This window comes from Gekko japonicus, unplaced genomic scaffold, assembly GCF_001447785.1.
Source record: "Gekko japonicus isolate JY-2015 unplaced genomic scaffold, Gekko_japonicus_V1.1 scaffold1161, whole genome shotgun sequence".
Taxonomy (NCBI): domain Eukaryota; kingdom Metazoa; phylum Chordata; class Lepidosauria; order Squamata; family Gekkonidae; genus Gekko; species Gekko japonicus.
In genome coordinates, this window is record NW_015171538.1 from 58,449 (window position 1) to 81,590 (window position 23,142).

A 23,142-nucleotide genomic window follows, 5' to 3' on the forward strand; every position below is an offset into this window, starting at 1 on the left:
TCTCCCTCTCTCAGCATGATTCCAGTCACTCAAGAAGTTTGGGGTGTGGATTTTCACTTCAAAGTGTCCGTTTGCAATTCTCTCTCTCTCTCTCCTCCCTCCTCTGCTTATGCAAATGCGTCCGAGAGGCATCCCTCTCAGCAGGATTCCAATCGCTCAAAAGGTTTCGGGGGGGGGGGAATTTACGCTTCTGTTTACAGTTCGCTCATTTTAACTCACAGTTCATTGCTTCTTAACCACGCTCGTAATTGCTCCTTTGCCACATCTCCTGCGCTTGACTGGGTCGGCACATCTTGTGCCTCGCTAAGAGGATGCAGACAGCGGGGAGGACTATCAGGGTGGAGGGCAGCCTCAATTTCCCTGCAGATATCAGGAAAAGAGGCTCACCCTCAAACGCCCTATGGCCTGGGGGGCCTCCCTCACCTCCCGTGGAGGTGCCAATCCAGCGGCACCCCTCCCCTCAGCTGCTGTGCTGAGCGCCCTCCCCGAGCCTCGGGAAAGGCGTCCGCCATCGTTGCACCATAGACCCCGCCTCCCAGATCTGAAGATATTGTAGGGTTGCCAGGTCCCCCCAGCCATTGGTGGGGGATGGGGGGGTAGGGTTGCCAGAATCAGGCTGGAAAAGTCCTGGAGATTTGGGGGTGGAGCCTGGGGACGATAGGGACCTCAGTGTGGTACAATGCCATATAATCCACCCTCCAAAACATCAATTTTCTCCAGGGGAACTGACCTCTGTTGTCTGGAGATGAGCTTTAATTCCAAGGGATCCCCAGGTCCCACCTGGAGGTTGGCATCCCCAGGTAAAGATGTTTCACGAAATGGTGGCACTCAGCTCCATGGTATTCAGCAATTTTGTATAAGGGATGGAGATTTTTCTACATGAATATACGGTAAAGTGGGAAGAAAAGGGCACACCATGATGTGCATGGATTGATCATGCGTCTCTCCATTGCTATATTGGCACATCTTGGGAACCTGGTGCCAACTAGAAAAGATAAAACATTAAACAGCATTATTGGTAGGTGGAGAAGAAGGGAAGAAATGGCCAGGACACAATGGGCCAAACAGTTTCTCAATCAGCTGTTCCAAATGGGACAATAAGGTAAGTTCCTATCGGTGTTGTTTGCTCTTCATGTGGATCTCCCAATGACAGTGAAAATGCTTGCAAGCTGGAGGGAAAGCATTTATTCCACGTTTGAAGTATCATCGTGGACATCAGAAGGAACAGACCTGAACTTCTAAACTGACTCTTATAAAAGAAAGGCTTTACAAAACAAGAGCAAAAATGTACAATGCCATGGTAGATAAAAGGAAGTCACAGATACTGCTTTTGAGTCCGGTTCTTCAAACACTTAACATGAAACACACAGCACTAAACAACATCTTTTGTAGTGTTTGCAGAACAGACATTAGCATCTAAATTAACTCTCTATAAACAGATTATATGCTGTTTATTTGCACCTTTCCACAAAGGAACCCTTATTCCAATTTTCAAGGGAGATGTTTACTTCTTATTCTTGGTCTGAAGCTGGTACACAGGATTTTAGTAATAACCAATCTCATCATGCATTAACATTTTTTACATACAACTACTCAACTGACCTACTACTGATTTCTGCTTTATTTAACTTTTTAAACAGGTATTTTTTCCTCTATTACATCTCTCTAGCACTCCAGTCCATGGGAACAAACAATAGCCAGATCCTTATATTCCCTATTGTTTAGTGAACAGTCTTCCATTCTTGGAAAGACCCTTCTATTTGTGGAATGAATGGAAGATCCTTCATGTAGGAGAAAGGTACTCCAGGATTCAACCCAATACTTTTCCGGCAACAAATGGTCATGTCCTGAGAATAACAGAACTCTTCTTGAATATAACTGTAACACATTGCTGAGGTCATTTATGTGCCGATATATCTCTTTAAATGTCTCTGGTTTGTATTAGATTTTTTAAAAAATTATCTTTTGTGTCTTTTGGGAAGGACCAATAAATGTAATTTGAAATATGTCTAATACATTAGATCAACTGCTCCATTTGCTGTCTCTGAATCTTTTGATTTTGAAAAAGGGAATTCAAATCCAGCAAGGCGTATTAGCAAAATGTTCAGAAAGTGTACCAACGAGCACACCAGGATGATCCAAAATGAATTTGCGAATTGCTCACGGTGAGTCTTAAATATGAATCCGCCTTCTTTGTAATTAGCTATTTTCTCAGAAAGGTGGTGGATTTTCACTTCTGACGAAAAGAGTATCATGATAAGACAACCACAAGAAACTGAAAAAGAAAAAAGAGAGAGAGAGTAAATTACCAGGTAATCTCCCCAGTCCCTGCAACAAACCTTTAACATTCACTCATATAGACTAGTATTTCTGTTTTGCTGCATTTCAGTATTTATAAATCATTTCCCCCAATTATCTTCCTTTCCAGTGTGTTGTGTTGTGGGTCAGTCCAATGACTATTGACATAAAGTTCTGGGCAAGGATGATACCTGTGATGGCAGGATTTTAATGATGACCTTGCTAATGTGCCCAATAATGCTGGAATTGTGTTCCAGTAAACTGTGCCCCTTGCAGTAACCCTGTCATGAAGAAAATATCACCTAGCACAAACTGTTTCACCTGTGCAATGAGCTAATAACACATGAGCTGAAGATCACCCAGTCTCCTGAGCTCATACTCATAGTGACCACATCACAACAGTTCTCAACTTTCTTGATAACTGAAATGATAATACCCTTTGATGAACCAGCTCTTAACTGGCAGAGACCAATAAATAATTCATACGTTTGTATGAAATTATTATTGTTCTCTTCTAACTGTAAATGAAAGAACTGATACAGGGACAAGAACTTTCTGGGAACAGAGGTTGAGGAATTTCACATTACCCTTTTTAACCCATTTTGAAGCCATTTTTGATCCGTCGTGGAGTAAACTGGTATAGGGCTGCCATTTCACATATGGCTTTCCCCTTCCGAGAAAGAGCTAAATCTGAAGCGGGCGAAAAATGGCGGGGGAAAGCGCATCGGAACTGGGAGACGAAACTGAAGACTACCTGGAAGCGGTTGACAGGTAAAACGCTTCAGCCCCGTTTCCTAAATGGGACAGAAGCGTTTGTGTGTGAAATCACAAATATATTCTGGTAGGGAACTGGTTCTAAAACGGTTCTGTCTGAAATGACAGACCAGAAACCATTTCGCAACCGTTCCTCTTCCGGATTATATCGTCTGTCTGAAATTCCTTGTTGTTTTGGTCCTCTGTAAGGCATGTCTGATGGAAGCAGTCTTGATTGTCCTGACCTGGATAGCCCAGGTTAGCCTAATCTTGTCATACCACCCACTCCTGGAAAGCTCCCTCCCACCCCCTGCCAGTGAGAGCCAAGGACCTGGCAACCCTAGAAACAGCTATGTCTGAGGCCTTGCCTAGTCCAGTATCTGGAACAAGGCAGAGTAAAAAGACTTTTTCCTCCACAGTGTCTTCTTTAGCACATGGGTTCCCGACATCATTTCCTGGTAGGTACCCACCAAGTGTTTTTATAAAGTGAGTGAGGCCAAGTGGAGCATTTATCCAGCAAGGCCTCTGATTGGTTATTGGAGATCTGATTAGGGATGCCATTCCCCAGGTGGGGGCAGGGTATTCCCCGATTTTGCCTGCTTCCCCCAGACACCAGCCAGCTGGCCGGCGGGGGGAAGCCTGGACCCCAACATTGTAGGGCAGGCATGTGTGATGCTTGCTTGTTTGAAGTGGGGGACCGCCCAAGCCTGCTCTGCAAGCAGCGAGCTCACTGCATGCAGGGCAGATGTGTGTGGTGCCCACTCGTTTGAAGCAGGGTCACCTGAGCCTGCTTGAAGGGCAGGAGCGGGTGTTAAATAGTGGGTTCCATGGATGAGCAGGCTCAAGTCTAGTGATCAGTTCAACTTTATTAGTGATTTCAGCAAGAGCAAGACAAGACTCCAGAGCCTCAGTTCTGTTAAATAGCATGCAATTGTCACATCCAAACACACCCCACTCCCAATGATAGGCTATCTACATAACATTACTACTTGATTGGTTACTTCCAGAGTCCTGGTAGGCTATTGTGCTCCAAGCTCAGCCAGTCTCTGGTGTGACATACCTGGCATGATCATTCCCAATACATAACAGTGGGTAACCCCTGCTTTCCCCCCAACCAGGTTAAAGGTTCCCTTTAAATGGTTGGGGGAGGGGGGGCACGTGCACACGGTGCTGCATCCTTGACGCGATGACATCACTTTGTGTGATGTCATCGTGTTGGGGACGGCCCTGCCTCCTCCCATCACGTCCCCCCAAATCTCCCTGCCGGGGAGAAAATGGAACCTGGACACCCTAGATCTGATTGGATGAGCAGATTTTTAAAAATTGCTTTGGCAACAGCTCACATGGCTGCACAAGGATCTTCACTGTGTGACTGAAAATAAGCTGTGGCAGTCCTGCTTTAGTGTATATTTTTCTGTTTTGTTTATTTAAATAATACTTTGGTATTTTGTCAGCTGCCTTGGGTCTCCCCTAAGGGAGACAGGCAGGATAAAAATGCCTAAATAAATAAATTTACTTTACTTTATAAATTTTACTTTGTTGCTGTTTGCTCATTTTGGACTTTTAAAAAAACTTTACATTTAAATACAAAGATTTTGATAATAATGTTCAGTTTTACTTTTTAGTTATAATTCTGTGCCCTGATTTCTCTCCCTGTGCTTACTCCATGTCACATTCTGGCTTTGCATACCAGTCTGATCCCTGATACTACCAGGGTTCTTTCTATAAGATGTTTTAATCAGAATGTCTAAGTTCTAGAGTTGTCAAATGGCCTAGAGAAAAATGTCTTGTCCCTTTACTAGTGGCTTAATGGGATATTATTTCCATGGAAGGAAGACAGCGTGGTATAGCCCAAGCTAAGCAGGGTCAGTACTTGGAAGGGAGAGCACCAAGGAAGACTGCAGAGGGAGGCAATGGCAAACCACCTCAGCTTCTCACTTACTTTGAAATCCCTTGCTGGGCTGCCATAAGATGATTGCAACTTGACAGCCACGAAAAGTTCAGTTGCACATTTCTACACATTAAACCTCTGTTAAAGGGGCCGGAACAGAGGTTTTTGTACATCTGGAACCCTTGTGATCTTGAGAAATGATCAGTGTGTAAGGAAGGTCAATAAAATATATCACGTTGGTGTTCCACATCTTTGATGGGTCATAATTCTGAAAATCCTTCTGATCCCTGCTACTTTTGTTCAGTGTTTAAAATCAGTGTATTTTTAAAAAAATATGTATGCCTTCAGTTACTATATAAAAAGTCTACAAAGGAACTCATACCAATTTCTGGTTCCCTGTGGAGCACTCTGAACTCGTGATGACTGCACATAAACTTCTGCCTGCTTTCCATTTCCCTCCTGCCATATTTTATGGCACTCCACTATGTGCTATCAAGATTCTACACAGCTCTGTTCCGCTTATCTTCTCCCCCCAAAAAGCTGATGGATTAGGGTTGCCAACCTCCAGGTAGGGGCTGGATTTCTTCTGGAATTATAACTGATTTCCGGACTACAGAGATCAGTTCCCCTAAAGAAAAAGGCAGCTCTGGAGGGTGGACTCTGTGGCACCACATCCCTGCTCAGCTCCTTCCCTTCCCCAAACTTGTCCCTTCCCAGGCTCTGTCCCCAAGTCTCCAGAATGGGTAACACTAATTGTCCAACTAATAGCTCCCACGGCCTTTCTCAGAGGTTAGCCTAAGAACATCAGCAGCAAGACCATGGGTTGGATCCAGTAACTCTCTTCCACAACAATTGGAAAACTGACCATGAGAGAAGCACAAGCATGAGAACCATGGGGCCATATTTGCAGTCAGCATTACATCAGAAGACTTACAAGAAATGAAGCTCCATAGGTACAGTCCCAATGGACCATGTAATGTTTCATAGGGCTTGCCAAATGCATTGTACATGAAGAACCCTGTTCCAATTAGGGCAAACACTAAGAACACCAGACAGAAGACGATGATGCTAACATGGATACTTGCAGGAATAATTTTGAACAAATCTGAAAACACTAAAAGAAAAAAAAATAACAAGGAATTATTGCAAACATTAGCCAAATGTATTAAATCAGTATAACCTTGTCATTATACCTCATCATTGAAAGTGTACAGCAGACTACATGCAAATAAAAAAGTTACCAATTTAATTCTAATAAACTGTGAAGACATCTGAATGCAGAATAATTTTGCAGATTTATGCTGTGTTACATTGGTCACCAGAGAAAAGCAGACTGCCTCAGCTTTACCTGGTTGTCTTGTTCATATTCATTATGTGTATATATAAGTACTGTTCTTTCAATACCCACTGCCACCCCCATGACTCCTTACCTGGTTACAATCCTGCTTTTTAATGAATTATGCCTGAGAGTCTTTATCATAGCCCCCCACCCAATAGTAAGAATGACTATACAGCTGGGAAAACCAGAATGCATGAAAATAGCAACATTTATGCTTTCAAGTTTATTTTCTGAGGTTGCATCCATTTCCTGAGAAATACCGGTATGAACTCTCTGGAGTAGTCTGAACCCTGATCTTCAGGCAAAATTACTGGGATACATTTAAAACTTCATTTCTGTGTTGGAGTAAGGCTGTAAAAATTAACACCTTGGTTTAGAAATGGGTTCACGTATGGGGAGAAGAGGAGTTTATTCTCCATGTGATTCCTTCCGCATACATGAAGAAAACTCAGCAGGAGCTGGGCTGCTCCACATGAGTCGAAACTACATCAGGAACTATTTCATTTTGGTGGCTGGAAAAAGTGTGGTTGCTGTCATGGTAGGGCTGCCAACTCCATGTTGGGAAATACCTGGGGTAATTCTGCACAACTGCTTGCCCCGGCGTCAGCCCCCGCAGAAAATTGGAGCTGCTGCTTAATTCCCCACCTGAAAATATGGGGTGGACATTTAACCTGCAGTTTATCTGCTTTCCCTCGGATTTTCCAGCTACTGGATTATCACGGATCTTTTTCTCTGTTCGGCTCTCAGGTTGGGGTTTTAAGGTGCGGAATCAATGGATTCATGGCAAAACTTCCCTCCCAATTCCCACCCCCTTGAGTTTTGCATTCCAATGTATATGCCCATCACTCCCTCCTCCCCTAGACCCCTGCCCACCCCATTTCCTGTACCTGTTGGTTGCATTGTGCTTAAAAAAGGGAGAAAAAGTAGGGAGGGGGCAGAGGGGAGGGGCAATGCAGTTAAGAGAAGAAGGGAGGACAAATGCTCATAATTAAACTCATTTAGCAAAATGAAAGAGAATGGGGGGGAGTCTCTCTTCGGAGTTCCCACCCACCCTGCTAGTTTCCTGGGGCAGACGGCTAAAACTGAAGTGTAGCTCAGGCTTAATTCAGAAGAGCTTACTTCCGAGGAAACCTGGTAAGAGGCTTGGACTCCGAAGCAGGAGACTAATGCGGAAACCAGTTATCAGACCCGGCACAATTCAACCCACAGAGAACCAGAGGCAAGTTCCTAATGCAGAATCACCCCTGGAGATTTTGGGGGTAGAGCCTGAGGAGGCCAGGGTCTGGGGAGGGGAGGGACTTCAATGTGGCGCAATGTCGTAGAGCCCACCTTCCAAAGTGGCCATTTTCTCCAGGTGAGCTGATCTTCGTTGCCTGGAGATGAGCTGTAATCCTAGGAGGCTGACAACCCTGTGTCATGGAGACTGCTGCTGTGACCATTATGTGTGCAACACTTGCTTCACATACGTTTTTCATGTATCCTTATCCCCAGGAGAAAATAAGCCAGTAGTTTTATATATGCTGTATAATATAAATAAATATGTGTAAATTAGTCTGCTGAAAATCTTGTGATAAGGATGTTCCATGGCAGGATGTGTTTGTGTCTCCCAGAGTGTCAGGTCCACGTGGCAAGAATTAGGTACTGAAGAGGCAACCTGCTTCAGGAGAATGACCTGGAAGTCCAGAAGAGAAGACTAGCTGAGTAGCTCCCACACAAGTCACAGTTCAGAGGATCTTGGAACCATATTTAGCAAGGATTATTGGCTAGTCAGGATCAGCTGGCCAGGGGGATTCTAGTCTGTAGCATATAGCTTTGCTTGAATTACTTACAGTCTTCTCATCTGCCCAACAACCCTGGTGGTGCAGGGAAGAAGAAATTCAGGCCCAGCTTTCAGGGTTCCTTATTTGAGACCCACAATGCTATGTATGCAGCTCCGTACTAAATTGGAGCCTTGTAGAAGGGTAATCACACATTAGGCAGGTTTGGAGTGTCAGGAAGTCTGAAAGCTTTTCTGGAGACAGACAAAAATGGAGATGGTGGTCGAGCTGTTTGTTCATTAAGCTTAGATTCAAATCTAGTAGCATCGTAGAGAAGAACAAGATTTTCGGAGCATAAGCTTTGAAGAGTCAAAGCTTCCTTTGTCAGATACTCAAAAGCTTATACTCCGAAAATCTTGTTGGTCTCTAAGGAGCTACTGGACTTGAATCTGACTCTCCAACCACAGACCAACATGGCAGCCCTCTGTAATTGTGTTTCTTTATCCTTATCTTACCACTATATAGCGGCTAAGGACCAAACTAAGTGAGATGCTGGGGGTTGGGCGGTCTGTGTTCAGATCTCCAGACTATAAAAGAAATGTCTGTGGAGAAAGTTCCCTGATATGTTTCCGGTTCAGGTTCACCGTGTAAAGAAGAGGGGGGAAGTTAACTTTCCTTGTGGCAATCTCCCAATTGGAAATGCACTCTCCCCAGGATACTTTAAGCCCTGGTAAGGGGAGGGGGGAAGGAGGTACCCATACTGTGCTCCCTAATTGTTCCTCTTTCCTCTGAACTTCCAGGGAAAATGTACTCAAGTATAAATAAAAGACATAGAAAGTCAGCCAGTGGCTCCCTGATCCCCTCCAGCTTCCTCTGCCCTTGGGGAACTTTCAGAATTCTTTAGAGTCAAGGGCTAAATATAACCAGCAGCTGGAATCTGAAGCAACAAAACCCTTCCCACTGGTCTACTGGGACCAGCCTCCACTAGCCCGCTTTTCCCCCAGAGTACAAGGCTTTGGCTTCCTGCCACTCTGGTAGGAGCGGAGAGAGACCATAATGCCCATTCCACCTGCCTGTTTCAATGCATTTGTATATTTCATAAATTCTTGTGTTAGCTGCTGTGAATTTTTATCTTGGAAAAGAAACTATATAAATAGGAAATCAATGGAGTACAGGTCTATGGATTTTCTGCCTTGATTCCATGTAGTGGCCAATCTACATTATATTTCAAAAGAATGTTGAGCCTGCTATATTTATCTGGTGTGAAGTCTCTCCCCCCCTTCCCCCTGAGCAGATTCCTAATTTGTAAACTGTGTGATGGGGCGAACTAATACAGAATGAGTTAAATGAAAACTTGGAGCTTTTTGGTTTAGAAAAGGATGAGAGGACATGACAGAGGTTTATAAAACTGTTCATTGGACACTGTGGAGAGAACTTCTTACTCTCTCATAATATTAGGTATGCACTGTCTCCCTGTGAAGGCTTTTGAGTGCCAGCAAACTGGTAGCAGTGCAGGTATGGGAGCCAATAACAGGCATAAGCTATGCCTGCTGCCTTCTCCTGCATCACTGGCCCCAGCAGAGCTGGTTGCTTGGGTGGAGATCTGGCCCAGGGCGCCAAGCAAAATAGATTACATACCCCTGCAATAGAACTTCAGGGCATTTAGGGAACTCAATAGTATATTCAACACAGACAAAATAAAGTACTTCTTCACACAATGTATAATTAACTTGTAGAACTCACTGCCATATGATTGAGCAATAGTTCATTACCTTCTGTGGCCTTAAACTGGGTTTGATAATGGACATGATGGTTAAAAAACTCCTTTGTGTTCAGAGGAAATATATCTTTTAATGGAAAGCAATAACAAGGGAAGGCTTTGCCCGCCATGATCTTGCTTGTTGGCCAGTGTGGGAAACAGGTGATAGACTACATGAACAATTCGCCTGATCTTCTTACTTTGCAAGAAGAAGGTCCCAACCCCTGAAATCTTTTTTTTTGGGTATTTTTTTGTATTTTTTAATGTCTACGTGTGTGTGTGTGTGTGTGTGTGTGTGTGTGTGTGTATGCACCTGGAAGTCATACCAACCTCTGGTGACTGACCCCTACTGGGGGCCTGAAGGATATTCACAGAGGTGGCTGGATAAAGTCTGCCTCCTCCTCCTGACTGCTGGTATTATAAGGAGGTCTCCCATCCAAATACTTGCCAGAGTCAGTCCGGCTTAGTTTTCAAGATCTGACGAGACTGGGCTTGCCTGGACTACCCAGGTCAGGATCCAATCCCTGAAATCTTCAGTTAAAGATCTCTGGCACCAAGTGATGGGAAAGTATTTCCTCTCTATCAGAACAGCTGCTGCCAGTCAGATTATACAGTATTCAGCTTGATGGACCTATGGCCTGATTTAGGATAATGCAGGTTTATACAATACAATCCAACAATGAAAAGCCCCTGTGGATAGGAACACCTGTAGAGGAGGCTGCCCAGGTATCTTTTGCTCTTTCTTTTCCGCAGCTTCTCTGCACCAGATGTGAATCCAATGAAGATGCAATAGCTACAACTGCCATCAGGGGATGCTGCCCACTGCTCTCTTGAACAGTCTAAAGTGATTTTTTTTGCAGGAGGGGGGGGCGAGGGATGCAAGAGAGAAGATTGCCTCCCATTTTTAATCCAGAAAAGAAATGAATGCCATAACTATTAACAGTTTGGAAATGCTGGACTAGAACAAAGGATAAATGAAATGAAGTGCTGGGATTCTTTTGGTCAGGGTTTTAGCTGTTCGTTCAAACTAATGAACTAACTTTCATTACTACAGATGCACAAGAAGTAAACACACACGTACTGAAACCCAAATGGACTGTAAATTAGGCATGCCGTAAAAGGGTAATTCTTAAATACCTCAGTGCATTTCATGACAACAAATATTTTATAATGAATCCTTGAATACAGTTTAATGGCTCCCAGGCTGCAGGGGTATGATTAAACCAGGGCTAATAACTCCCTGGAACTGCCTTGCTGTGCTTAGAACATGCTGAGAGAGCTTGCCTATGTAGGCACTTCAGATAAATTTATCTACCATGTCAAATGTAAATTATCAGCAAGTGGGTTGTAGTCTATAATGCAGTCAGGAGAGTAAAAAATCTACCTAAGATTTAGCCAGCTTCCTCTGATCTAGCCATATTTTCATGTTTGCTTCATTATCATCTCTCCCCCCCCCCTTGATTGGCTTCACTGTTATCTAATGGAAAATTTTAAGTTTACATGCATTTACATTAATGAATTAAACGTACATATGGAGATTTGGGCAGCATACAGATAAACCAACTGGAGTTTATTCATGATGGACTCAACTCCATAGCTAAGAATCCCAGGTTGTAATCTAGGAACACTGTCCTGGGACTAAGCCTCACTGAGTTAAATGAGAGTTACTTCAAACTAGACCTAGTTAGGATTGCTAGTTCTATTACTAGGGAAGAATTTGCACTTTGAGAAGAAGAAGGAGGAGGAGGAGAAGAAGAGGAGGAGGAGCAGGAGATTGGATTTCTACCCCTTCCTTCACTTGGAGTCTCAGAGCGGCTTACAAACTCCCTTCCCTTCCCCTCCCTACAACAGACACCCAGTGAGGTGGGCCTGAGAGAGCTCTTTCCAGAACTGTCCTTGAGAGAACAGCTCTGACAGAACTATGGCTTGCCCAAGGTCATCTAGCAGCTGCAAGTGGAAGAGTGGGGAATCAAACCCAGTTCTCCCAGATTAGAGTCCACGTACTTAACCACTACACCATACTGGCTGCCACAGTTGGACGCCACACAAAGTGCAGTTGACTGAAGGAATCGATGCTTAGTTTTGACTTCTATTTTTCAAGAGGAGAAGGGTGAGGGAAGAAAGGAAGGAGTGCATGAATCTGAGCATTGACCAGGCCCATCACAAACAAACTTTGGTTCATTCTTGATGTCTGAATTTTTTAATCTCCTAATCAGACTTTCAGCTGTTTAAACATTTCTGGAACAAATAATAGCAACATCAACCCGTAGAGAAGAGTAGGATATCATCTTCAAATCTGTTTATCTGTATGACTAAATGAAAAGCAAAGGAATTAGCAAAGCCATCATTTTAAACTATTGTTTGGAATATTGTCAAACAGTATAAGCAAACACTGTAGGTTAAAAAAAAGGATCTCATGGAAAGCCAGTGTGGTACATTGGTGATAGTGACAGACGAGATCTAGAGAGATCTGTGTTCCAAGCCTCACTTGACCCTGGACTTGGACAAAACCTCTATGGTAGAAGCCAGTTTTACCATAGAGATTTTGCCCAAATACCAGAGCGTTGCATTGATGTTGATGTTGCAGCATGATGATGTCATTTCCTGTGTGACACTGGCAATGAGGCTTGGTCCTTTCTCTTTCTCCTGGTAGTTTCCCACCATCCCCTGCCGGTTGCCAGGAGGGACCTGACAGGCACCATGTTGGGAACACCTTCAACAGATGGTTAGTGGCACCTTAAAGACCATATTTATTGTAGCATAAGTTTTTGAGAAATCTGCACAAGACTCCTGCTTTGATTTTTCCGCAGTGGAGTAATACAGGTACTGCTCTGGAATTCATCACTATAAAGGTGAGATCAGTGTCACTCAGATACTCTTTCTTCCAACCTGGCTGTGGTGTCAGCCCATCCTAATTATCATAAAGATCTAGAAATTGTACTTTTCATGCACTTTAAGGGCAGGATCCAAAGAACCACAAGATTAGCACTGCAAGGCTTGATTTTCCCCCAAACAGCAGCCCACAATGCAACATGGGAAGCTGTTTTTTAAAACTGAGAAGAGCTTCAGGAGCAGCTTGTGCCGGGAAGGAGAGGGTCTGCTAGCGTAACACTCTGTTCTGGACCTAAATAGCTAAAGCTAAATACTATGGCCCTGCAACAGAATACAACCTTAGGAGAAAATGACAAGCAGTATACAATAAAGGCATATTCACTGTGAAAAGAAAACAACAAAAGAGCATTTCCTTATGGTGAAATCAGTGGATCTAAAACAGTATAAAATTGTTTTGTTGACCACAATATTCTCCACTATGGTGTATTCAATCTGACCAAAGTATGTATGTAAACTCTGTCATTGAAACACCATGTGAAGCTTTCATCCTGGGCTAGGATCCTAATCCCTCACTTGTAATTGGTAGACCAGGAAGAACCGACCAATCACCAACAGCCAGTTCCAAGCGTGGGAACTATTGTGATTGGACCTTATCCCTGCAACCTCGTAGGTTGATATTGTATAATAGGGCGTGGCTACATTAGCTGGGAGAGTTTAAAAGTAGAACAGCTTCAATGTAAAAACTGTTCTGGCTATCAGATGTTGATCCGTGGTGGAGTTGTGTCCGAGTTGAAGAATAAAGCTGTGTTCTTGCTGAATCACTCTCCGACTGCTTTGTTAAGTGAGCGACTTAACATCCACTGAGTCTAACCATTTGTTCTACTGATCCAGGTGAGCAGCTGTGTTGGTCTGAAGCAGAAGAGCAAAGTTTGAATCCAGTGGCACATTTATGACCAACAAAGTTTTATTCAAGTTATGAGTTTTCATGTGCATGTACACTTCCTCTGATACAGTGAAATGAAACTTACCAGTCCACACATATACACAGAGGTCAAACTTGGAGACTGATGTGTAAACGTATCCTTCTGAATTGTGGATTAAATAACTAAAATCAAATAATATCAAATATCTTCGTATTCCACAATTCAGAAGGATACGTTTACACATCAGTCTCCAAGTTTGACGTATTTATTTGCCTCTCTGTGTTTCCCCGCAGAATTGAATCCAAACAAATGATGACCATGTGGACTCAACTTGTTCTCTCTGGCTGCGGTCACACGTAACAGAAGCCACACAAGTGAGACGGAAAACAGCCGGAGTTTCCGGGCGCGATCTCACCAGCACATCTGGGAAGCGTAGCACTCCCGTGGCTCAACCGAGGCTTCCAGCCAAAACTGCGTGGCAAAAAACTAGTACCTTGGAGGTACTAGTTTCCAGAAACTGCAGGGGAAGGGCGGGCGTCTGATCGCGTTTCCGGTAGCATCCGGCGCCCGCCCATGTCCCCTTGCAAATAAGGTGTGTTTTTTTTGTCCAAGTCTCTGTGGATGCGCATGCGCACCCAACGGAGCATGCACATTTGTCATGTACACAAAAATAAAAAACAGTTTGCCGCGGCACGCGCTTCTTCGTTGTGCACCGGCTTGTCCTGTGATCGGCACCTCTCCCTTGCCATGGAACCTCCACGGTACCTCCACAGGACCTCCACAGGAGGTCTGATCACGTAACTGCGCAGTAGTTTGCCCCAGGGCAAACAGCCACGCTTCTCCTCTGCAGTTTCCAGCCCGTGTGACCGGGGCCTCTGTTTGGTTTTTGCATCTGTTAAAACATTTTCATTATGTTAAATGGTAACCATATAAACCAAGTTAGTTATTCCTGATTCTAATAAATATCTTCATTATGTTGTATGCTAATTTACTTCTGAACCTCTGCGTACATTTCACTGTATCCGAGGAAGTGTGTGTGCACACAAAAGTTCATACCTTGAATAAAACTTTGTTGGTCTTAAAGGTGCCACTGGACTCAAACTTTGTTCATTTGTTTGACTGTAGCTGCTTGCCATTGAGCTTAAAGTCTGGGCCATATTTCTGGGATTCGTATTGTTTAGTGAAGTTGTGTAGGTACAGCAATCAGGATAATTTCTCTAAACACTGAATGCAGCATGCTTTGGAGTCAGGCTGTTAGCAGCATCCATCAGTGGTGTTTGGCATAGATTACATAGATCTTCTAAATTAAACTCTCCTTTTCTTGTCCCTTACTTTTCAGAATTAATTCCTGCTCAGTGGTTCAAGATAGGCAGGTTATATTTAGGAATGCATACATGCTGTGATTCTGCAGGAAAATAGTATATAATGTGATGTTGGACAAAGTGTACAATGTGGTAGCTGGAGTGTCAGACTGAGACCTGGGAGTCCCAGATTCAAATTCCTGTTCTGCCGCAGAAGCTTGCTGGGTTACCTGCGGCCAGTCACTCTCTTTTCCTTTAACCTACATGGTTGTTGTTGTAAGGATAAAATGGAAGAGGAGAAAACAATGTTGGAAGCCACTTTGGGTCCCCACTGGGGAGGCAAATGGGGTATAAATATAAACCAATAAATGATCCAGTGCTCCAGTTATGCTAGGTTAATTGCTGAAGGATCCTGAAGAAATCTATTGTACTGGTGGATCTTGAAGATAGGCTAGCATTGGGAACTTTGTGCTCACATAGCACAATGGGGTAGCTCTGATGCTGGCACAGTAACAATGGCAATAGGAGCTGAAATGGGTGACATCAGGGCACAGTGGGGAGGTAGAGTTGGCTCTTTCAGAATGTGGCTGCATTCCTGCCAAAGGAATGTCACTGTCATTGCTTTTAATAGGCTGCCAGCAAGGGGGGGGGGCATAGAATGTACCAGAGGAGTGGCTGAATAAAATTTACATTGATTGGGATGGAGGCTTCAGTGTTCTTTCCCATAACCAGTTCAAGTAGAATAAATTATATACAGGTAGTGAAAAAAGATGCAGAGTAAATGATATGAAACAAAAAGGAATGATGTCCCATTGTGTCAATCTGCATACATTTATGCATGGCACAGATTTCAGCTTTTCTCAGTAAAGAAATACGGTTGTCTGGATGCAGAATGTTACTTTTTTAGCACAGCACGGATTATATAGTATTATTGGAAAGAGGCCTTTCTGTGATTGTAATGCTACATGCTCAACTGGATCGTAAAGCTTTCCCCCCCCTCTCAGTTGCGACTTTTAGTACTTCTGCATACCATTCTGATTTTATAGGCGACTATCAGGGAAAAGTTAATCCAGTCAAAGCGTTTCTCTAGGAGCAAAAACATCCCTTCATTATAATGGATGAATCCATGGGCCAGCGGCCTTTAGAAAATGAACTGCTGACCCAGAAAACTGACGGGAACCAGAGTCAATGAATCAGAAGTCATTCCTGAGCCTGAATGGGTTTTACAGGCAGAGCAAATTCATTTTACAATTACCAGAGATATAGTGGCCTGTAGGGAGAGCATTTAATGGGAGCAAGCAGAGGACCCAAACAGGGCTGGTAATTTAGTCCCCAGTCATGCCGTCAGGGCTTTGGTGGATGGAAATTCAAACATATATATTGTATATAAACTATACCATTTCCTGGGACATTTACAGCAACTGATAGAGAGAATTTGTAGAAGTATTGTGGTGAATATGATGAACATCAACCAAGGTCTTCCAGTAAAGTCTTCCCAATGAAAAATGCAACTACGTAAGAACATAAGAAAAGCCATGGTGGGTCAGGACGATAGCCCATCCAGTCCAACACTGTGTGTCACACAGTGGCCCAAACCCAGGTGCCATCAGGAGATCCACCAGCAGGGCCAAAACTTCAGAAGCCCTCCCACTGTTGCCTCCCAAGTACCAAAAATACAGAGCATCACTGCCCTAGACATAATCTTCCATCTGTACCTTGTGTGGCTAATAGACACTGGTGGACCTCTGCTCCATATGTTTATCCAATCCCCTCTTGAAGCTATGCTTGTAGCAGTCACCACTTCTTGTGGCAGGGAAATCCATGAGTTAATTACTCTTTGGGTGAAGAAGTACTTCCTTTTATACTATTTTATACTGTATTTTTTGTTCCCAAATTGGTTACAATATGTTTCTCAGATACCAGAAACACATGAACCTGCTTTATACAGAATCAGTCAAGGTCTTTCATCTACTACTTGATCCCTTCAGTTGGAGATGGTGGGAATTGAACCTGGGGTCTTCTGCATGCAAAGCAGATATTCTACTACTGAGTCATGCCCCTTCCCAGGCAACGGTGCAAGGTCACTTTTTCCTGGTATAAAAGGATGATGATATAAACAGTAACTTAAGTATTTATTCACACGAATCTCTGGGCATGTCAAGAAGTCAGCTGAAACAACCAAACTGTTATTCTCATGTTATGGCTTGTTTCATCATGCATACAGATTATGGGTCAACACACATCTAGTATTGCCAGGTCCCCCCAGCCACCGGCAGGTGATGGAAGGTCATAGGGTTACCAGATCCAGGCTGAGAAACTCCTAGAGATTGGGGATGGAGCCTGGGGAGGACAGAGACTTCAGCAGGGTACAATGCCATAGAGTCCACCCTCCAAAGCAGCCATTTTCTCCCTGGGAACTGACCTCTGTAATCTGGAGATGAGCTTTATTTCTGGGGGATCTCCAGGTCCCACCTGGAGGAGAGTAGCTTGTTAGATTTGCAGACAGAGAAAGGACTTTTCCAGCAGTACTGCCTGTCAGCCTTTTGTCAGGGAAGTGCAACTGGGTCTTTCTGCATGTGTTGTACCATTAAGCTTTTCTCTAGAACTCTGGAGACATGCATGGATATGGAGCAGAATGATGTCACATGTCAGCTATGGGATGGTATGAGAGCTGGATGGACATCTAAATCGCTTTAAAGCAAGCACATGGATTGCATCTTGCACAGCAATTTGGAAAAAAAAATATTCAGAGATGTGATTCAAACAATATTATTTCTAATGAAAAATAGTTCCACATTGGCACAGTGCATAGCCTAAGAAAACAGCTAGCCCTCTGTCATCGCCTATTTACTATGGTAAACTGTTATTTTAAAAACTCATTGGAAAACTTGTACATAGAAGCTATACAAGAAGGGAGCTGTTCCTGTTGGCAGCAGAGGAGAGGACTCGCAATAATGGATTTAAATTAAGGGCGGGAAGGTACCGGCTTCCCTCACTGGTAGTCTTTAAGCAGCAGCTGGACAAACATTTGTCAGGGATGCTCTAGGATGATCCTGCATTCAGCAGGGGGCTGGACTAGATGGCCTGTATGGGACCCTTCAACTCTGTGATTCTGTGAATTGCTAGATTCAGGCCTTGATAGGCTCCTGTCCCTTTAAGAGTTGCCTAAAAAGAGAGAATTCCACCAGATGCATCTTTTCCTGTGATAGTACTGCAGGGAAGGGAAACTGTTGCATGCATGACCTTGATAATTTGGAAATCTAGAACAGTCAACAGAAATAAATTTTGCATTTAGGTAAAAGAATCAATTTGGAAATCTAGAACAGTCAACAGAAATAAATTTTGCATTTAGGCAAAAGAATCAAATTAATAGATAGGTATAGGATGGGGGATATCTAGAGCAGTACCTGTGAAAAGCTATCTAGAGCAGTACCTGAGTAGAGCCAGTTTGGTGTAGTGGTTAAGTGCGCGGACTCTAATCTGGGAGAACCAGGTTTGATTCCCCACTCCTCCACTTGCACCTGCTGATGTGACCTTGGGTCAGTCACAAGCTCTGGCACAGCTGTCCTTGAAAAAGAGCAGTTTCTGTCAGAGTTCTCTCAGCCCCACCCACCTCACAGGGTGTCTGTTGTGGGGAGGGGAAGGGAAAGGAGTTTGTAAGCCGCTCTGAGACTCCAAGTGAAGGGCGGGGTATAAATCCAATCTCTTCTCTTCTTCTTCTTAAAATTATCTCAGGATTACAACGGGTGACAAGCTGAATGTGAGAAAGCAGCATTATGGTGCTGAAAAAAGGCTAACACGATTTAAGGCTGCATTGAATCATATTATCTGAGCATAGGCAGTAATAGTTCTGTTTCACTTTGTGCTAATCAGACTTCATGTGTGTCCTCTTCTGGGCACTGCGCATTAAGAAGGACATGGACAAATTGGAACAGGTTCAGAAGAAGGCAACAGAGATGGTCAGGGATCAGGAGAACAAGCCCTCTGAGGAAAGGTTGTAGAAGAGAAACTTCTTCACATACCGGAAGGGCTGTCACAAAAAAGAGAGCAAAGACTTGTTTTTGCTGCTCCAAAAGGCAAGATGAAATACAAGGTGCTTAAGTACCAGGAGGATAGATTTCAGTTAAGCGTTAGGTAAAACTTCTCAATGGTAACTGCAGCTTGATAACGAAATCAGTTACTTGGGTAGGCTCTCCCTTGCTTGAGGCCTTCAAGCAGAGGCTGGATAGCCATTTCTGTGGGGAGGGGGGACACTCTAGTTCTGGATCTCCTGCACTGAGCAGTGGTTAGGCCAGAGAGCATGCAAGACCACTTCCAACCTTGTGCTGTTGCAACTAATTTCAATTATGCAGAAATCCTACCTGTGCATGGCAAGATCTTTTTGACCTCTCTTGCTAATGCTTCACTTAATTTTACTATGGGGAAAAAAGCAAAAGGAGACAGATTTGATTGGTCCTCTCCTAGAGGGTCACTAGCATACTTCACATTCACCATATAGAGTGGAAAGCAAGAGCTAAACAATATGTGAGATGAAGCTGAGTTCCAGCATAACATCAAGGAGATGTCCCCAGGTGCCAATACTGGGATCCATATGCCCGATTCTATCGGCCTCTAGCCCACTGCTGATGACATGAACAGAGGGGGAGTGTTAGTGAGTGTTCTGGACTTCCACCTGTCTATGTCATGGACTGTGAACATGGCATCTATGTGTGCACATGTAGGCTCCATGCCTGTGACTGGGATTTTTTAAACAACAACAGTGTTTCCTGCTCATGGGAACAGAGCTTACTTGCATGAACTATGCATGCATACAGACAACTAGGCTGGATACAACCAGCTTTTCCAATGGTGAAAATGGAAGGGCCTCCCAAAAGGGTATGCTGGGGACCACGGGACCTCTATGGACAAAAGCCATGTGGGATGGGCACTATAATAAGGAGGGGATAGGGTTGCCACCTCTGAGTTGGGAAATACTTGGAGGTTTGGGGGTGGAGCCTGAGGAAAGCGGGGTTTGGGGAGGGGAGGGATTTCAATGGGGTATAATGCTATGGAGTCTACCTTCCAAAGTGGCCATTTTCTCCAGGCGAACTGATCTCTGTTGCCCAGAGATCAGATGTAATAGATGGAGATCTCCAGCCACCACCTGGAGGTTGGTAACCGTAGTGGGGGAATGGGTGATGCTTGAGATTTGCTGGCTCCAACCCTCTGTGCTTGTGCCTTGGTGAGCATTCATAGCTGGGAGTGGGGCCAGTATACTCATTTCTACTCCCCCTCTATATGTGCTGTTTTTAACACATGCATGTTGTCTGAAGAGCTCTGTTATCTTAGTAGAGCAGCTCATGGGACTCCTGGACTCTTTGTCATCCAAGCAGCTCCATTACCTTAATTAATCAACCAAAAAAGTTAATTGATGGGCTCCTATTTCCTTTAGTTGGCCATTCTGAAAATTCACAGCCAAACACAACTTAAAAAGTAGAAGATCAACATATTGAGACAGCAGGGGGAAGTCGTAAGAAGGAAAAGTTTCAGAGACATTCTTACCAACGACTCGGCCAGCTACAGAATTTAATCAGGCAAAATGGTTCTGAGTAATAGTACAAATGATCTGGGTCAACTAACTACTTTTGCAAAAAGAGGGTGCAATCATTTATCATGTATACAATGCTGGCAACACACCAGAAATGAGTCACACAGGCAATGCTGTCTCTGCAAATGCTTGCAAATTATTTCTGGTAAGAATGTCAATGTGAGGTGGTGTGCTGTAACTGCTGTGCAGATAACCAGGCTCTCTTTGTAATATGGTGTCCTGCGTAAGCTGAGAACTGGCCATTTTATGTGTCGCTGGCAATTTACTTTTATCCTCAATGATCGACTGCAAAACAAGTCATTCCGTGCAACTCTGTACCTGCCAGTCATCACAACCCTAGCACAAATTAATCTTCTCAAGATCCAGTAAATGCATTTAGATTAATTTCTCATGTTCCGCTTTTCTAGGATACAAAGAAGTATCTGTGGCAGTTCTGCCTCTCTGTTTCTTTTCACTTATTTCAGAAAGCTGAAAAGGAATAACAAAGGCACAAGCTTGAGAAGAGACAAGAGATACCTAGGGTTGCAGCCCTGTGCACACTTATGTTTCCTACTGAACATATTGTGTTTCACCTTTGAGTAAATGTACAGAGGATCTGGCTGCTGCATGCCAGTTCCTAGTTTAACTAACATAGTATTATCAAATTGTTTATAATGCAAAAGAAGTGCATGGTCTATTTTGCAACAGCCTCCTTTCATATTTCTGTGCTGTGGATCCTTTGAACAGAATACGAATATGTTCATGCGTGTATCTGTCAGACCACAAAAACATGCACCAAAGTACTGAATAATTCAAATGCCATTGTTACTTACATGAAAACCGAAAAGGTCTCCCTCCTAGCCCGCATTGTCTAACTCTCTCTCCATAGAAAAGCCCATACTGGATTTCACCAATAAACTTCTCTAATTCTTGTCCGGTAGCATTGACAAGCAGGGCACCAGTTTTGCAGAGGATTCTTCCCTTTATCCAAAGCTGAGTTCCTATGGCTCCTGCAATGCTCAGAGCGCAAGCAAAACTCAACACACCAGCTATGCAGAAAACAACTTTCTTCTGTTGGGCTGGCATATATAATCCTAAAGGGCATACAAGCAACTTGGGGGGAAAATACGATAAATCTCCGGCGAAACCTTTAGCAAAATGTATTTTCCAGCATATCCTCTCTCTGCTACTTGAGAACAAAGGTTTAAGATAACAGATGGAACCCTCTGTGTAATTTGATGAATGCCTCCCATCTTCACAGCTCTTTGTCTGATTGGGTGAGCTGACAATTCCAGAAACAGACTTGGCTCTCTCTAGTTAAGTTAGCAGCAGTGCAAAGAAGTTACAGAGGTTTACATTCGTAGAAGTGTTCAATGTTAGTACTGTAGAATGTTTTCTGATATTTACTTGGGTGTAATAGAATATTACACAGAAAAGGAAGAAGCTCATTTTGGTATATTGCCCATGCACCTTGATTTTTCTTATGAAAATATAAGAATTGGTATGGTTAGATGGGGGACTAGAATAGAGAGCAGATGGAAGTATTGCTAGTACTCCCCACCAATGTTAGTGTTAGTGTGAGCTAGCTCACATTTTTTTAGCCTCCAGCTCACACATTTTTGTCTTAGCTCAGGAAGGATGGCTCCAGAGCAAACTAACGTATGCAGTAGCCAAATTGCTCGCTCACAACTTTAATGCTCACAAAGTAAAGGTTTTGCTCATAAGACTCCACAGCTTAGAGGGAACATTGCTCCCCACAAAGTGGTTAAGCTTCTTCTACAACTACTTTGGCTCCAGTGAAGTCAGTGTAAATCTAAGTATTCCAGTTTGGCTGATTTGCAGATTGCACCATTTATCACCCCCCCCCCCCCCCCCCCCCGGCAAAATTATTCTATTAAAATGTTTCCATTTTTTAGTGTGATTAGAAATTGACCTCAGTGGGCTGCAAAAAGCTTGCGTGTTTCCTGGATCCTAGTCAAAGTGACATCATTGTAAATCCCCTGTGAATAATCCAAGATATGTGTAATGGTTACATATATCCATTTAATGTATGCCTATTAACAATGAAATCATTCCTTAACAGCTTGCTCGGCACCAAGCACACGAGTGCTTAACTAAGGGTGCACCAAGAGCTGTCCCAGTGCTATGTCATAAATCATTATATTACGCTTGCGCCTTGCCAAAGTTGTATCACCTTCACAGAAAGAGACGCTGATGCAGATGTTAAGGATGAGCCTTCTAAATGAAATCAATGCAAATAACCATTCTTAGAACAGGATGACTTCTATTATCCATCAAGACCCCCCCCCTTGTGGCATCAGGACTTTACATTGGTAGCATGAGAACAGAGATAGTGCAACAACAGTGAGCAGTTAACCTCCCAGTCAGTAGTACCAAAAGGTTTGGAGTGCTGCATTAATGGAAAAAAATCACCCACCAATATAAGCCATCAAACTGGAGGCATTGTTAGAGAATGAGCTTGATATTTGCTTTATGGACTATTTATTGCTACACACAATGAACTGTGCACACACACATAGGCTCAGAAAGCTGTACACTTTAAGTCACCTGTTGTGATGCCACACATAGAAGGTGCCTGCACATACCTTACATGTAAATAAGGTTTCAGCTACACAGTTGCCAAGCCTGGTGAAGAAGCACACACCTCCATTATTGTGAGCAATGGAACAACAACCTCGAGAAGAGACAGCCCCCATTGCAGA

At 43.5% G+C, this 23,142-nt stretch overlaps 1 protein-coding gene across 1 annotated transcript; it reads right to left on the reverse strand.

Moving 5' to 3' along the window:
- Positions 1–2,009: 2,009 nt before the first annotated feature.
- Positions 2,010–21,505, reverse strand: CLRN1 (clarin 1). Its single transcript, XM_015419622.1, has 3 exons — positions 21,253–21,505; positions 5,877–6,056; positions 2,010–2,275 (listed from the first exon to the last, which is right to left on the reverse strand). Exons 1-3 carry the CDS (start codon positions 21,503–21,505, stop codon positions 2,010–2,012), a joined length of 699 nt encoding a protein of 232 aa, XP_015275108.1.
- Between the last annotated feature and the right edge of the window lie 1,637 nt (positions 21,506–23,142).

Bases quoted from the DNA above. Each gene is read 5' to 3' on its own strand.
- CLRN1 (XM_015419622.1), bottom strand. From the start codon at position 21,505: ATGCCAGCCCAACAGAAGAAAGTTGTTTTCTGCATAGCTGGTGTGTTG. The intron at 6,057-21,252 runs GTAAGTAACAAT...TTTTTCTTTTAG, and splicing joins GAGACCTTTTCGGTTTTCAT to TGTTTTCAGATTTGTTCAAA. The intron at 2,276-5,876 runs GTAAGTCTTCTG...TTTCTTTTTCAG, and splicing joins CCTATGGAGCTTCATTTCTT to TTTCTTGTGGTTGTCTTATC.